The sequence below is a fragment of the Oncorhynchus mykiss genome, chromosome 17 (assembly GCF_057628025.1).
Source record: "Oncorhynchus mykiss isolate SJ-2025 chromosome 17, ASM5762802v1, whole genome shotgun sequence".
Taxonomy (NCBI): Eukaryota; Metazoa; Chordata; class Actinopteri; order Salmoniformes; family Salmonidae; genus Oncorhynchus; species Oncorhynchus mykiss.
Genome location: NC_143038.1, coordinates 39,422,482 through 39,439,858, shown reverse-complemented (window position 1 = coordinate 39,439,858; position 17,377 = coordinate 39,422,482). Strand labels below are relative to the sequence as shown.

General features: G+C 41.5%; 1 protein-coding gene across 4 annotated transcripts in view; it reads left to right on the top strand.

The window, feature by feature from the left end:
- LOC110494118 (transforming acidic coiled-coil-containing protein 1) overlaps positions 1-14,576 on the top strand; it is a 40,986-nt gene extending 26,410 nt beyond the window's left edge. For all 4 annotated transcript variants that reach the window (XM_036950218.2, XM_090205529.1, XM_036950216.2 and 1 more), the window contains 11 exons: positions 2,438-3,809; positions 4,848-4,908; positions 5,554-5,746; positions 8,849-8,901; positions 9,918-10,058; positions 10,398-10,474; positions 10,628-10,671; positions 10,893-11,059; positions 11,643-11,749; positions 12,034-12,154; positions 12,411-14,576. In XM_036950218.2, coding sequence (XP_036806113.1) covers positions 2,467-3,809; positions 4,848-4,908; positions 5,554-5,746; positions 8,849-8,901; positions 9,918-10,058; positions 10,398-10,474; positions 10,628-10,671; positions 10,893-11,059; positions 11,643-11,749; positions 12,034-12,154; positions 12,411-12,479 — 2,376 coding nt within the window. In that variant the 5' untranslated portion in view covers positions 2,438-2,466 and the 3' untranslated portion in view covers positions 12,480-14,576. The remainder of the gene's footprint in view (positions 1-2,437; positions 3,810-4,847; positions 4,909-5,553; positions 5,747-8,848; positions 8,902-9,917; positions 10,059-10,397; positions 10,475-10,627; positions 10,672-10,892; positions 11,060-11,642; positions 11,750-12,033; positions 12,155-12,410) is intronic.
- Positions 14,577-17,377: the final 2,801 nt, after the last annotated feature.

The following is a 17,377-nucleotide window of genomic DNA, read 5'->3' as shown; positions in this document are numbered from 1 at the left end:
CCTGTTCCAGGATTTGTTTGTGCTGCTTTGCTAATGGTCCCAGATCTGTTTGTGCTGTCTTGCCAATAAAGACCATATGAGTTGGCAAGACAGCACAAACAGACTTGGCAACAGGCTAGGATGAAGCTGCAGGTACTTTTAGAGACGTTTAGTAGTGTACACAAAAATAACCTTGTTGTTTGTCCTACTCTCTGAATACTTAACTATCTCTGGCAATAAGTCAAGTAAAAGAATGTTGTAGGGTTTATAGACAGAAATAATGTCTATACATCTATAAATCCCACACTCCTCCCAGGAGTGGTGCAATTTAAAAATGTGGTGCAATTTAAGAATGTGGTTAGTTGTAAACTGCACATTTTTCTCCGCCCCATGGCAAAACAAGTAAAATTGCATGAAATGAGTTATAAAATTGCTAAATGTTCTCTCCGCCCAATGGCAAAATGCTAAAAATTGCAGGACATTTTCTTTCAAACTAAAAACAGTATGGGCTCTATTTTAACAACCTAACATAACGGCTAATCTAAGCAGGGTTGTGTCAGGAATATTTCTGCCATTTTCCCTATCATAATCATCGGCGCACTTGCGAAAGGACTGGGTTTTGATGAATGCACAAGCATTCGCTCTGATATAGGGGCTAGGCCTACTGTAAATTGCATTATGGCTGAGCATGGACAGGCCAAACATACAACTTACAAGCACCATCATTTCTCCCTGTGGGCATCTAATATTAAAACAGGGCAGACTATGGAGGGTTTTACACACATCCAAACTTTTCACAGTAGCAGGACAAAGATCCAATAGGCCTGTGTTTTATGAACATACCGGAACCATCTTACAAATCAGATCGCATTCATTCGTTTTTTTATGTTTCTAAATACAAAGTATACAGGCACCAAAAGCACATTAGGCTACTGTTGTTCCATGCACATACGGGCAGTGTGCATCACGACTGGATAAGCCGTCAAAATTCATGCCATAACCCACTGCCTTACCGATTAAAACCAGCTTTTGTTTGGTCATAAATAAGAGAAAGTTGATTGCCAGTGTTCAGACCTGGTGAGAGAGCTTATATAACCACTCTTAACTTGGGGAATGTATTGTCTTGCCCTACTGTCTAGTCTTGTTCTACTTTAGGTCCTTAGTGCTGCATTTGGCTACTGCAGGAAAAGAAGCGACTGCTATATTGTTTTAGGGTTGAACTAAAAACCCTAGTGCCGACAATAAGTATAACGTATATTATGAAATATATAACTGCATTTTCCTTTATACTATGAGTATTTGTATCAAATGAGTACAAAAGTACTTCTGTCCAGTGAGAGTTAGTCTTAGTATTATTACAGTATCAGGACCGAACGTAATAATGGCATAATAGAGACTGAAAAGTGATGACACTACAGAAAAACTGCTTATCAGAAATAGGTGTTCTCTCTTGATAATATAGCAATATAGCCATGTTCACTATCTCCACTTCAATAACTTAACCTTGAATTTCTGGGTACAGGGATCTGAACTTTGATGAACTGACTATAGAGCAGTTAATCAGATCTGCTCTGTCCAAGCTCTACAGATGTAGGATCTTCATTTCATTTTCCACTTTTCAGACTTAATTTTGCCTTATGAAAAATGTATCAACCCCTTCAATAATGTCCATTATTTACAATACACATAATAATTCACATTTCCTGTTGCTGCAGGATTATTTTCCTACTGTAGAAAACTGGCTCAAATCAAGATCCTATATACTGTACCCCTCTCTGCGGCCCTCTCTTGTTCTCTCTGTCCACACACACACACACACCACACCCATTCACATGTATGTAAACATACTGATGGAAAGATTTGACTTTGCTTAGTGATGATTAGCTCTAAATATTTTGAATAAGAGAATCAACACTGCATTAAACACTGTAGCATATTAATTCTTCCACTCCACTGAATATAAATAAACTAGGGCCTTTGCTGCCCCCTGTCTCTTAGCAACAGACTGTTGCATGAAAACTGTGACGATGACGGCCATCAGGAAACATTTGTACATTCCTCTGGGCAGTGTTGCAAAATCAACAACAGCAACAGCTCCCTCAAGACATACACTCTCAATCTGACCTGTTAAGGCTTTTCCATATTCCCTTATTACAGTTTCCTAGTACAAGCAAATGTATTGTTATGTTATTAGGCCTTTAAAAAAAGCGTAACCATGGAAATAGATGCAACTTTATGTTACTGTGAGATTGGTAGCAACCAAGGAATATTATCATCTCTTAATATTTGTTGCAACCTGCCTTGAGAAGGCTTTTCTGTTGAAATTACATCACACTCCAAATTACATTTTTGATCGTCGTCTTTTGCATTTGTGGCTACGTTTCAAAAACTACATTTTCTGGCAGCTACTACTGGTTTTTGAGTCGACTTTTTGTATCCTCTCTCCTACTTTCACCAGATACCCTGGAGGAGGAGGATGAACAGCTGATGGTGTCTGGCCTAGCCGGGGATCCAGTTCATAGCCTCTTTAACCAGAACATGGGCCAGGCTGAGCCCCCCTTGGCTCCTGAGGAGGAGGCCGCCGTGGACCCTAAGGAGGAGGCCCCCATGGACCCTAAAAAAGGGCCCCAAATGCTTCCCAACAAAGACACTACCGAGGTTCAACCCTCCACAGCAGACCCACCAGCACATGCCAATGGAGAAGCAATGACCAGTCCTGCTCTGAACTTAGGTCTACCCGATGAGAGGCCAAATGCTACCTCTATGGACTTAGGCCTACCTGAGGAGAAGCCACTGGCTACTTCTCTGGACCTAGGTCAACCCGAGGAAGAGAGGCCACTGTCCAGCAGCACAGAGCCAGTTTGTAATGGACACCCCATTGAGACCATCTCTGAACCGCAGGCCAAACTCACTAAAATCCCTAAAACCACTAAAACCAAGCCTCCTTCCCTGAAGATAAAGGGAGCCCTGAGCGATGCTACCACACAGGGGGACGGGGACATTGACATCATCACAATCCCTAAGGCTAGCTACAACTTCGACCCGGACCAGTTTGACGACAGCTTTAACCCGTTCGCCACTGGAGGCTCCAAGATACAGAACTCCCCCCCAGCTTTTGCAGCCGATGCCCTCCCCACACTTGAGACGCTACCTGTAAGTAGCTCCTTTCCCAAACTGGAGCCTTTACCTGTACGTAGCTCTTCTCCACCGCTTTGTGGGACTAGTTCCTCACCTAAAATGGAGGTTGAGGAGGTCAAAGAGCCCAAGCCTGTGAAGATGGAGTTTGGGTTAGACGAGGCAGGCGAGGTAACAAAAACACAGCCAAGGAGGCTGGGTAAAAAGCCTGGCAGCAAGCTCGCCACCAAGAAACCAAAGGCCAAAGCAACAACGACTGCACCTGCCCCGACGCCGACACCCGAACCAGTCGTAGCTGAACCGGTAGCAGAGCCAGTTTCAGAAACCGCTTCTGAACTGCTTTCCGTGCCAGGTGCCTCCTTAAGTTTGGATGACGTTCCAATTCCCAAGTCAACTTATAACTATGACCCAAACCAGTGGGATGACCCTAATTTTAACCCCTTTGGGGCTGGTGGTTGCAAAATGAGCAGTTCCCCAGTTCTTCCTAAAGGATCCTACAGCTTTGATCCTCAGAACTTTGACGACTCAGCTGAACCCTTTAAGCCATCTAAAGCCCTGGGCAGTGAAAACCCAACTTCTCAGGATACCCCTGAGAGGCCAGCAGAGGAAGCAGTGAAACCAAAGCTGGATCGCCCCCTAGAGGAGGAGAAGAAAACGCGCCAGCCTCCAAAGAAAAGCAAGGACAGGATCATCAAGTAAGTCTGCTACACCCACAGCTTGGCATTTCAGCACGTCAATCCAAAGCATGCGTTGTGTTCCACCACTAGTGTAGCCTTCTTCAGGGTAATTCTGTATCCAGAAATGTGTTTTGTCCTAGCAAGAAGAAAAACATGAAATTGTCGTCCTTGTCGTTATCCTACAGTATGTGATATCAAGCCTTCCTTTGTGGTTTTCACACTAGTTTAAACTAGTTTTAGATGGTGCTGCAGTTACTGGATCTCTTTTTGCCTTTTGCGAAGTCACTGGCATCCTAATGTTTGGGTCAGTCGCCCGCTGCCAAACCCTCAGCCCTCTAGCCAGCCCCCTAGAAACCTAACTCCATCTCTAATGCTGAGCAGAACACCTCTACTCACTCGTCCTTCTCTCTCTCTCTTTCATCCTTCATTCCCAAAATGCTCTCCGTGCCACCGCTGTACCCCCTCCCTCCCTCCCATCTACCCAACCAACCTCCACTGTCTGTCTATCATGCACCCCTTCTCTGCTTCTCCTTCCACCTTGTGTTTGTTCGCCTCAGGACCACTGAACAAGTGAAGTTTCTCTGTTTTCTATTGTAAGTAGTACTCGCTCTTCCACCACTCAATCTCTCGCTTGGTATGCCGTCTTTGCTTTCTGTCCCATTGCATGTGTTGTTATGATGAGAGCTCAGTGTTGTCATGATGAGAGCTCAGTGAAGATGCTTTTAGTGACTTGCACTCTTGCTTGTTGGCACGTGAAACCCTCCTTGAAAAACAAAGATTCATTAGCTAGTTGGCTATTTCCTGAACAGTTGCCTTGTTACTCTTTGCAAAGTTAAATAGCAGATTTCAATCAGCATAGGATTTTAACAGTGTTGTAGTGTGCGTCACTGACAAGACCAATGGGACCTGTAGTGTTGACAGTATAATCCATATTTAGACAATAGCTATTTATTAGATACCTGTCCTGAACAATTACATGTCAAGTAAACATGGCTGCCCCAATAACCAATGCTATATTTTTTATTCACAAATCCTCTGCCTGTGTTCTTCCTCTAGGAATTCTTGTAAGGTGAAGAAGTATGAAAACCAGTCCCTGGTCCTGGATGTCTGCAATCAGGTGTGTGTGTGTGTGTGTGTGTGTGTGCAATATCATCTGAATATAACCTTGCTGCAGTGTCACTGCAATTGTTATTACTCAGTAGGTTACCTCATCTCATTTACACACACACACACACACACTTCTCTCTCATGCTGACCAGTGCCTTTCCCTTTCTCACACACTCATCAGTGTGTCTCTAGCACTGCAGTACAACCCTGGCGTGTTGACAGATGCATTACCCATCTCTCAGCACTGTTTATAGAGGCCGTGTGCCATCAAGTCTTTTGACCTCCCATTGTACTTCAATAGACTATCAAACTACTTCAAGTGACCCCCAAATGTAACGCTTTGAAAAACAAAATAAAAATACTATAATACCAGAGAAATCAAGTACTATTTGCATGTTGAAATGCATATAGAATGCACCTTGGAATATTGCTGCATTGTTTGATTTTTTTTGTTGGTGGGCTTATTCTCTGAGGGTACAGTATGCACATTTGACAGATTATGGATTTAATTATAGAATGATCTTCACCGCCTATCAGATGGAATACATTGAATTGAATACAGTAATGACAGTTAGAACACTGATGTGATGGTACTATCTTCCTCTAGAGTCTTCTAGACTGACAGCACGCTGGCACTGCATTCTCTTGTTTACAGGAAGAGGATGCGGTGGTGTCCCAGGTTCAAGGAATGCCCCGCCGTGTTCGCCATGCCACCGATGAGGAAAAGTTGGCTTGCAGTGGCATCATGGGCCAGAAAGCCAAGGAGGAGGCCGAGGTGGAGGAAGACTCAGCATGTGCCAAAGGCCCAGCCAACCCATCCAATGTCAAAAGCCAGGCGCTGCTGGATGGTAAATTTGGTTTGCTCTCAGGCAGGGGCGTCAGTTGGGTATGGCTAGCTCAAGACCCCAAAAAATGTAAAAGTAGGCTACACATAAGTAGACGCAAATCATTCCAGTCCCGATTAAAATGTAAAGGCTGTTTAGCATATTAGATGGCTTTAGGACCATGCAGAGCATCGTTCGGAGAGAAACTGCCAGCCTGCATGCATTTCTTTTAGAAAGCAGAGACAGAGTTTGCTTTGTCAGTCAGCGCGCCGATTTCTTTGAATCTGATATTGTAAGCCTCGAGGCCAGCTGTTTTATGCACAGGTCACTTTCACATTGATGTCGGCACAGGTGACACGTCCAACAGCCTAGGGGAAGATAAGCTTCCATTAAAGTAAATTGATTTAAATCTGCCCAAATTAGCGATATAATTACTCGTGCCTATACAGAAATAAATGCTAAATTTGAAAATACTACACCAGAGAGCATGATTTGGCCACAGAGAATCATTAGCTTTTTAAAATGAGCTGTGAATCATTTTAAGCGCGCAGCAAATAGCTGATTGTTGAGTTACAGCAGTCAGAAAAGCAATTAAATAGACCCTGGCCTATCGCAATATTTCAAAATAGGAAAAACAGTTTAAAAAGCAAATGGCTATTGCTGAAAAGAGAAGACAAAGAATAGACGAATCTGTCTCTAGTTATCAAAATTCTCAACTCCCAATTGAGCAACACAATTTATTGGCACAAGTGAAGATCATTGGCCATATCCCCCGAGTGAAAGCATATTCACTGTCTTTATTATTGGATCATTCCCACTTGAATGTTTTGGGGGGGGGGACAATAATGTCATCCTCCAGGCTAGATGGACGTCATATTGTACAATTTGTGTCTCCCCTTTTCGTAGACTGTAGATTTTTTTTTCCATTCAAGTCATATAAAGTGTAGTAGAATTGCATTTTTCCAGCGCAAAGAAAGAAGAAACATAGCTGATTAGGTCTACTCTATAGGCCCTATTCTCATTACGAGATTAAGGAGAGTCTGAGGACCAGATTGGCGAAAGAGATTTCCAATTTTCACTTCATATTTCACATTTGCCTTACCTTTCGTTGTCGCTGGCAACGTGACATTCTTGGTCCGCAGCGCAAATTGACCGTAAGCACAAACGATTTAACAATCCAAGCAATTTTTCTTCTAAAACACATTAGGCTACAATATTGAATAATGTGACAATCCACAAGCAGGTGCAGACAATTAAATGGTTTATTTTCTCATCCATACACATTCAATTAGCTGACAACATGCTTCTTAATCAAATAATGAATGTTTACCCCTCCTGAGGAACTATCAACTCCGTTCTCTTATGGTCGCGGGATTTGTTATCAACAACATTTGAGTCACCATCAGTCAATTCTTAAAAGCTTTTAGCGCTTTTTACTCATTGCGCGTACTACGTAAACTAAGATTCAATTGGGTCCTTGGGATGTCCCTACCCCATTGAAGTTGAAATGTTAAATTGTTAATGTTAGAATTGAGGTTAGGTAATGGTTATGGTTATGGTAGGGTTATGATTAAGGTTAATAGTTAGGGTCATTTACGTAGCACGAGCAACGATTAAAAAGTCGGTGGCTGTATTCGTTAAATTATTTTGATTAGAAATAGGAATTTCAGCACCCCGCGGAAGGACTGCAAGTTGTACAGGACAAACATAAATTCAGTGAAGTGTATTCAGAATGTTTTTAAAAATTTTTTACAGAAATCTACTGATTGTGACTCAATGTTGTTGCTAGCAAATCCCACGACCAGTTATCAAAACTCAACACCACCTCACTATAAGAGAACAGAGTCGGGGGTTCCTCAGCTACCCACCCATACGAATAGAAAAGTACAGTAAAGCTATCATACAGTGTCATGCATATGATATTATAATATAGGCTACACAGCAAGGTAACATTAGCTAGCTAGTTAGCGAAACAAAATATGTTCTGCATCCTCACGTAAACGTGCTAGCTGTAGCTGACGTTTAGCTGAACCATTGCTAGATGTGAGCTCTTTGGCTTACTCTAGGTACCGTATTAAAGCTATCTCAGAACAAACCAGGTTTCATTTTATCAATATCATGGAAGTCATTGAGAGATCCAAGCAAATTGTGAAAATGCTGATAATTCCCCTGAGAGTTACTTCTTGTTTGTAGCTCAGTGCAGTCAAGCAAAAAAATAAACAGGTTCAAAGTCTCAAAATTAAGGAAAATGTCTGTACATTTTAGCTGTTTCAAAAACATTGCTATGCTATCACTGTAAGAGTGTTGGCTCAACGAGACTATTCTGTTTACACAGCCCTGCTTAAAGGGGGGGCAACTGTAGGCCGGGTGTTGTGCGCTCCCTCTGAAGGTAGCGCTCGAGGCTTGACAAGTTCGCAAGTTTACATTGCAGTATATGTGTAGCCGAGGGACCCTAAAAGTCTGCTGGCTCAGGCATGCGTTGTTCAGAACTGTCTGTTTTGCTAACAGTGATTGAGTTTAGTTATATTATTAGCTGAGTTTTTTAAGGAACTTAAGGGCTTTCAACTTACTCTTGAACGTTGTAATAGTAAAATGCACAAGGTGCAATTTCGAAACTGGGTAGTACATAAGCAGTTTTCCTCTTGTCGTGTTAGTCATTGCAGACCTTAGAGAGCTACAGTATTTTGAACTTGTCCAGATCAACTAGCCCACGTCAGCTAACATTTTTTAGCTAGTTTTTTTTTGCCCATTGATTTTGTTGTAATGTTTGAGTCACTCAGATATCACATGAACACATATAAGATGTACACGATGTTCCCCAACGATGGAAGGGGGACATGAGTGAAAAGCTTGTGAATCCCGGTTTTAGATGTATCCAATAATCAGTAGTCAAAGTATCCAATAGTCATAGTCAAAGCGACTCTGCTTAAAGGGGCAAGAAAACAAACAGCTAAATGCAAGAAGCAGTCCTAGACAAAGCATAAAAGCAGCTTCTGGAGAGCCTCTTGGATTGTTGAATCTCACATTAGGTTTTACTGCCACCTATTGGCCATAGAAAATCAGGTGTTGAGTAAAATGACTTTCCATCTCCATCCCCTGATTCAATATTTATTGTTTCCCCCTCAGGTCCACAGGCGAGGATAACACACTGTATGGATGAGAAAGACATTTGCACTTCGGTAAGTAGGCCTAGATCACGGCTGGCCAACTTTGATGGGGGTGAGGCCACAAAGAATTTGAACTCGTCATGAGGGGCCGTAGTGGCTCGTGGGTCAGCGTACCCTCATCCATACCCAGACATACAGTCAACTGATTTGTGCAATCAATCCATTTGTGCATTTAAACTACTTAACTCTCCTAACTAAATGCATTATACCAATAGCCAAGGACGGTTCTAGCCTTTTGGGGGCCCTAAGCAAGATTTGGTTGGGGGGGTCCTCCCAGCTCGCCGACAAATCATTTTACTGGGCCTCTTCTTGACGACGGAGAGAAATGTAGCATTTCTTTCAATTCTACATAGTTTGCCATGGGGCGTAAATAACATTTTGTCGTTTTAAAACACATTTTCTGCAATTCTACACATTTTCCCATGGGGCAGAGAGAACATTTGGAACTGTTTTAACAAATTTCATGCAATTATAATAATTTTTACATGAGGTAGAGATAAAAATAATTCTACACATTTTGCCATGACTTATGCCATGTCAGTATGATATCTGAGTGAGAGTGACTTGCAAAATAAATGGGGAACCCCCCAAGGTCAGGGCCCCTGGGCACGTGCCCTGCATGCCCGGTCAGCTTTTGGCCATGATTACTATTTTAGAAAGCTGTCTAGACTAACTTACCAATCTAAAAATTGTTAGCTGACAAGGCTAATTGAGTGACTGTCAGTGACTAACATTACAAGAGAAAAACTACTGATGCACAACCAAATTTCGAATTTGCACCTTTTGTATTCTACTATTTTAACTCTCAACAGTAAGTTGAGACCTCGACCCCAAAATACATTGTTGTCAAGGGCCCCATTTTTGGAAATTGATCCGCGTGCCTTAAAAAGAGGGCCTATGCGGTACACGGGCAGACAGTTACCCATCCCTGGCTTAGGTCTTTTGATTTGTTAGCTGTCATAATTTGTCAATAGAAGCCAGTTTGCATTAGAGCTCAGACTGACATGTTTTGTCCTTGGTGTCTACAGAGTGAAGAGCTGTCAATCACCCCAGAGCCAAAGTTGATTGGCTGTGAGGGTCATGATGATAAAGGCAGTCCTTCCTCCCTGGAGACCATATCGCAAAGTGAGATGGACAAAGCAGCAGTGCTCACCTTGATCAGAGAGGAGGTACAGTAACTGACTGATTAAACCTGGGTCGTGATCATTAGGCACCAAACGGAAATAGAGAGGGATTACTTTGACTAATAATAAAACACACATTTTTTGCTAAAAAACATTTTTCGTTGCCTGCCCTAATGAACACAACCTAGCTAACACCAAGCTAGTCTTTTGAGCTAAAGGCTCAGTTCCTTGATTGCAGACTGTCACTGTAACACTGAACACACACTACAGTGCTTCTGTTAAATTATACAATAGTAAACATGCTTAAATAATCAACAAGTAGCAAGCAAATGGATGCCTGGCTGTCAAGCCTCTTCTAACCCCAGAGTGTTTTCTCCCCAACAGATAATTACTAAAGAGATAGAAGCCAATGAATGGAAGAGAAAGTATGAAGAAAGCCACATAGAGGTGTTAGAGATGAGGTATTATATGGCGCTGTTCCTTTAGTTTGCCATAATTCAAAGATAATCATATTTAGAATATAACGGAGACAAAGTAACAAGAAACCTTTTAGACTGAAAAGAAACCTTTTCGTTTGTATTTATATCTCTCCTGTGTTTATCTGTCTCTTGTAGGAAAATAGTGGCAGAGTACGAGAAAACCGTTGCACAGATGATTGGTAAGTTCTTGAGGAGTTCATTTTATCACCACTGATATGAAATCATGGGAGAGGTGAAAGCAATATGGTGGATGTCTACCAGCTTATGGCTTTCACCAGCCCATTTAATTCCACATCGGTGCAAATCCATGGAACTAGATGATAATAACAAGCCGATTTAGACTTTTGAGACACACCCTTGTTTGGATGTCACTCAACTGTCTGACCTGTGACCTTTACAGAGGACGAACAGCACAAGAGGAGTGTCCTGGGCTCCCAGAAGAGCGTCCAGCAGGTGATCCTGGAGCGGGACCAGGCCCTGGCTGACCTCAACTCCGTGGAGCGCTCACTCTCTGACCTCTTCAGACGCTACGAGAACATGAAGACCGTCCTGGAAGGCTTTAAGAAGGTAGGCTACGTGTTAACACTAGAATAGAGAGAAGGTTAAAGAGTGTGAGTGTAAGGTTAGATTAAGACTAGAGAGGTTCTGTTGAAGAAGTGACCCATTGGGCAAAAACTGTTTTAATCAATGTTGTTTTCACGTCATTTCAACCCCAAAAAATGATGTGATGACATTGAATCAACCTTGGAAATGAATTGGATTTTCTAAAAGTATTCAACGTAAGGGAATTTAGTCTTTTTTTCGTCCAACATTTTAACTTAAATCCAATGACATGGCAATTTTTTGTTGTTGATTTCACATTGAATCGCGTTAGATGACAACTCAACCAAATGTACTTAACCTTTTGTACTTCCTGTTTTTATTATTTTGTTGATGTTATGATGTACAGAGTCCTTTTATGTTTGGAAAAGCACTTATTAATGGTATGAAATGGTATTATTAGCGTCACTGTTTTTTCTGTATCGGACTGTTGCGAACAAAATTACTATCTGTAATGGAGATACAAGGTTATTCAGTTCTCAGTTTTTTTTTCTGTCTGTCTGTCTGTCTGTGTGTGTGTCTGTGTTTCTGTGTGTCTGTGTGTGTGCAGAATGAAGAGGTGCTGAAGAAGTGTGCCCAGGAGTACCTGGTCCGCGTCAGACAGGAAGAACAGAGATACCACACACTCAAGATCCACGCAGAGGAAAAACTAGACAAGTAATGATAGTTCAGTATTTCTTGTATCTAGACTGCTTTTTCAGCAGATGTTTTATATGATTTGAGTCTTGACTCTAGGGATTGAGACGGTAAATGTCTCAATGTTAAATATCTGATCATGTTAAATATAAATATATCACTTTATCTAGTCTATTGTTCGTTTGGCTACTATGTACTTTTGAGGCGAGCGACTATCTTTCAATGGTTCACTCTCATTTCTTTGTGAGGTCTTCTATTTTTCTTTATTTTCTTTCTTTAATGTTCCACTCTCTGCTGTGTTGCAGAGCAAATGAAGATATCGCCCAAGTGCGCTCCAGGGCCGACTCAGAGAGTGTGGCTCTTCATGCCAGCCTGAGGAAGGAGCAGATGAAGGTGGACTCTTTGGAGAGAGCCCTCCATCAGAAGGTACTTGACTTGACTTGAGTTAAATTGACTTGACTTTATCCCTAAGGGATAATGTGTCAGTAGGAATCATTGATAGTAAAATAATAATTGGATACAAGAATTCTGTTTGTTATCAATGGCTCCCAATGAGAGGCACAAGATGGCGCATTTCGACCAGGAAGTGTTTCATGATGTCGCATTTGTTAGTCACAAAAATACTATTCAAATGCTGAATATTTGATTAAACAATCTCTGCCTATCTCTCTATTCTTCACAGAACCAAGAAATTGAGGAACTCACGAAAATCTGCGACGAACTAATAGCAAAGCTCGGAACATTAGACTGATACCTGATATCAGGAACTTTGGAGTTCTTGGATGTACTGTTCCACCAACATCTCTCCGCTCTGCCTTACCTTTGCAGCCAAGGCCTAACCATCCCCACCACTAGTAAACGACTGTCCACACATCAACACAATCTGAACCCGTCTCTGCTATTATTACTTATACACACAGGGAGTGACGGCAGTATTCACCCGTTGTCTCTCGAATGGAACAAATAAACTGAGAAACAGCTATGAGTATATGTTTTTTATGATCAATTGAAGTATTGATGTGGCAAATTGTAATGTGCATGTGCAGCTGTTATAGGCATGTAGTGCCAAATCGTAACTTTTGCATAAATAAAGCATAGTATGGACATTACTGTCGATTTCTCCCTGTCGTGGGGCTATGTGAGGGATCTGCTTGTAACCTGTTGCGTTGCGTACTGTGGGGTGTGTTTGTAAAGTATGTTCCACATCATGGATTATCAGTTTTGAAGAAAGAGACAGAGACGTGTGATCCAGAAAGGGTTTGGGGGACATTATTCTGCTGATACAGGGAAAGAGATCAACAATCAATCAGTTGGTGGCTCTCGTTTTGCAATAGCTTGCGTTCCACAGATTTAGACTTTACACAATCATTCTGCTGCTATTCTAGTAACTACTAGAGATGGAGAGCGATCCATTTTTCGTTTTATAGAGTTACCGTTTCGATCTACTCTCATTTTATCTTCTATTGTTTTGTACCTTTCTTTAGGTAGGACATGCTTAGCGGTATGCTAGTATACGTTTTTTTAATAGATCAAGGGATTGCACATTTATTTGAATAACTATGTAGCTTCTTGTTATTTGATATCAACTTCAAACTGCAGTTTGTGGTCGATGCTCTAGATCTTTTATGTAAGCTCCATGAGATATACTCTATATACCCCTATTAATTATTATTATAGTTTGAAGGCAAAGCACACGTGTTTCATGTGTACATCATATGTTAAAGTATCTTTGTTTGCTCATGTCTGTTATCACCACAGGTTTTCTGTATTAACAATGCAACATTATTTGGAAAAACTCTTGTTACCGTATTTGTTGTTTGAACAAATATGTTTCGTTATATAGACAATATAGGCTTTAATCCATATTCCTTGTGTCTTACCCCTTAGCTCATGTAGCTGAACAAAAGAGCACTATGACAAGAATATCTTAACAAATCCATCAACGGAGTAGTGACATATCCTGTTTATAATTGGACTTTTGCTCTGTTTAAGAATCGTTTGAAACTGACATGTTTTGTTTTCATTCTTCCTTTAGCTAGTCACAGCATAGGGAGCTGTGGTTGTAAGCTTGTCTTTCTGCAGTGCAGCCACAGTTACATTTCTCTACAAGACCTTTGGAAAACAGGACAAATATTTTCTACCATCTCCATAATACTTGAGTTGCCAAATCTTTCCCTTGCCCTCAAAGCCCATCACTGTTAATGTTGTAGGTTCTGAGAATAACTTTTCCAGAAAACACTAAATATTATGACAGATTATGACATGTGTGTAAACTATATACTAATGCAGATGTGGATTCTTGTTCAGATAGATGTTCTCAGAGCAAACAAAAAAGCTAGCTGGTGGCCAAACAGCACAATGACTAGTTCCTTTAATGTTATGGCAATGTATTGGACTGGTTCATTTCAACCTTTAGGACTACAAGGACCTACAGTACAGTATGTGGACACGGAACTGTCCCCAAGCCCACTTAGGTGCTACCTACCTGAGTCATAGTTTGGGAGCCATTGCCTTATCCTACCTGTTTCATGAATCATCATCATTATCCTCCTCATCATCATCAGTACCTTCAACTGCCAAATGTTATTATTGTGCCAAATAAAGGGGCTTCAGGAGGAGGTATCATGACTTAAAGGTCTGACTTTGAAGTTGCTTGTCATTCTATCACTGCAGTATGTGTACATTTTATATTGTATGAAAATAATAGAATTGTATTGGATTGTTCATACAGTATTTGTAAAGTGGAGGAACGAAACGTGCATAGATTCTATGATGTTTACTGATTGATATATATATATATATTTTGTGCAGAAGGCATTTCCTGAATAAAAGTGATCATTATTGTGAACTTGTTGTACTTCAGTAAAACTTTTAGGCTGGGATTTAAATTCAAGGCACTCTATAGAGTAGCGCACTGCACAGCCGATGTGCCTAAAGGCAATTTCCCTGACGTTCACCGAGAACACATTCACAGTAAATGCTGCACATGTCGGCTGACCTTCAAACGTGAAGAGCAATGTGCTGCCGTTTAACGTGCCTTGGATTTAATCCCAGCCTTAGTGTATATGTTGTATGTGGACACCCCTTCAAATTAGTGGATTAGGCTGTTTCAACCACATCACGCTTCACCATCTGGCACCATCCGACGGACAAATCTGAGTTTGGCGGATGCCAGGGGAATGCTACCTGCCCCAATGCATAGTGCCAATTGTAACGTTTGGTGGATGAAGAATAATGGTCTGGGGCTGTTTTTCATGGTTCGGGCTAGGCCCCTTAGTTCCAGTGAAGGGAAATCTCAACGCTAAACCATACACTGATATTCTAGATGATTCTGTGCTTCCAACCTTGTGGCAACAGTTTCGGGAAGGCCCTTTCCTGTTTCAGCATGACAATGCCCCGGGGCACAAAGCGAGGTCCATACAGAAATGGTTTGTCGCCCTGACCTCAACCCCATCGCACACCTTTGGGATGAATTGGAACGCCGACTGCGAGCCAGGCCTAATCGCCCAACATCAGTGCTCAACCTCAATAATGCTCTTGTGGCTGAATGGAAGCAAGTCCCCGCAGCAATGTTCCAACATCTAGTGGCAAGCCTTCCCAGAAGAGTGGAGGATGTTATAGCAGCAAAGGGGGGACCAACTCCATATTAATTCCCATGACTTTGCAATGAGATGTTTGACAAGCAGATGTCCACATACTTTTGGTCATGTGGTTTATTTTAGTATTAAACCATGTCTTACTGCAGTAACAGTTAGTAAACACTCAATTTCAACAGTTCCACTAGACTTTCAAAAGCTTTCAGCAAAATGTCATTGAGGTATAAAATGACTACTGAAAGGGTTAAATATACAGTCAAATATTCAGTATTCAAAACCTGTGATAAATGTTTCATTTTAATTAGACTAATTAGTGTGCATGTTTAAACTAAATCTGTGATGTAAAGTCTACTTAGTTTAAATGAGTTCACTCATAAAGCAGAACTGTGTCGACATTTGACAAATAAATGTTCAACAAAGGGACATATTTACATTACTAACATCAAGGAATTAAAGCAATAGCATGAACATATCTGGGCTGGGATTCAAACAATGTAGAGGACATCCCTTACCAGAGATTTTATGTACTGTAATTCAGGATTTCAAGCTGAAAGTCTGTACAAATTTTTTTTATTTATTTGGGACCTCATGATAATTGATACTTAATCTGATAGACTTTGTTTGGCTGATAAAGACCTCAATTATTTTTCTCCAGTGTGTCAGCAAGCATCTTCTGCTTCATGTTCCTCAGGACATGCATGGTGATCTTCATAACCCCATCTCTGGCACTGCTCTCCTGCTTCTCATCAACAGCGTCCACCATTTCCTCGTTCTCTCTCTGACTTCAAAATAATTCTGGGTGATTTGAACTCAGCTCATTCCTCGCAAATGTGATGACATTCTCTCCAAGTGACTGAACACACAAAATGTAAAAGTTCAGATCGAAGGAACACCAAAGTTGTTTCAACATATTGTAGAACTATGCCTTCACTGAGGTAATCAAGACCAATATACATCATCTCACCCTGACTATATAAAGGCCAGGTGTGTGTGATGCTGGGCAGACCGACCACTGGGAATATCTGACTCTGATCTCTGCTGTTGGTCTCTGTGGAAAAAACATGAGATTATACATCTTACTCTGTACATACAGTACCTGGACACACACACACACACACACAGGTATATAAATATCATATGGGCATATGATCATGTCCTGTATTTTAAGATATAGCTCTTGTACCTCTGTTTGGTAGATATGTCTTTCTTGCTGAATTTAAATGGAAGTTTCATAGACTGGTTACTCTTCATGGGAGCACAGCTGGGTAGAGGGGAGTCTCGTCTTTCCAGCCGGATTGGGCTTCAACACAACAGAGTCAGACCTCCAGTCTCTAGTCTATTCTGTCTAATGATGATGTAATATAGAAACTCGGAGCATTAATGGTACAGTGTACTCACTCATGCACCCACCCATGCACGCACGCACTCACTCACTCTCTTTCTCCCTTTCCTCCCACCTTTTAGCTTTTGTGTTATTGTCATGTTCCCCTGAGAGATTCATCTTAGAGGCCGTGCCCTGTCTTCTCTCAACCCCACAGAGACTCATCAGAGGCAGTGTTCGGTCCAGTGACCGAAAGGTTGCTGGATCGAATCCCTGAGCTGACAAGGTAAAAATCTGTTGTTCTGCCGCTGAGCAAGGCAGTTAACCCACTGTTCCCCGGGCGCCGAAAACATGGATGTCGATTATGGCAGCCCCCCCCCCCCTCTGATTCAGAGGGGTAGGGTTAAATGCGGAAGACACATTTCAGTTGAATGCATTCAGTTGTATAACTGACTAGGTTTCCCCTTTCTGTCCCCCTCCCTCTCTACCTAGAGAGCCTCTTTGAGCCTAAACAAAGACATGCAGCGTATGTTATAGTGAATCAATAATACAGACAGCGATATAATAGTCATAAAACATATCAGTTGAAGCAAAGTACAATGAAGCACAATAGAATTACCAATAAAAACGTGCATATGGAACCGTCTTGATAGGGATCATTTGGGAATAAGGATGACCTTTTATATTACATTTCTATTGGGAGTTCTGGTTGCCATTCATTCCTCTTATGTA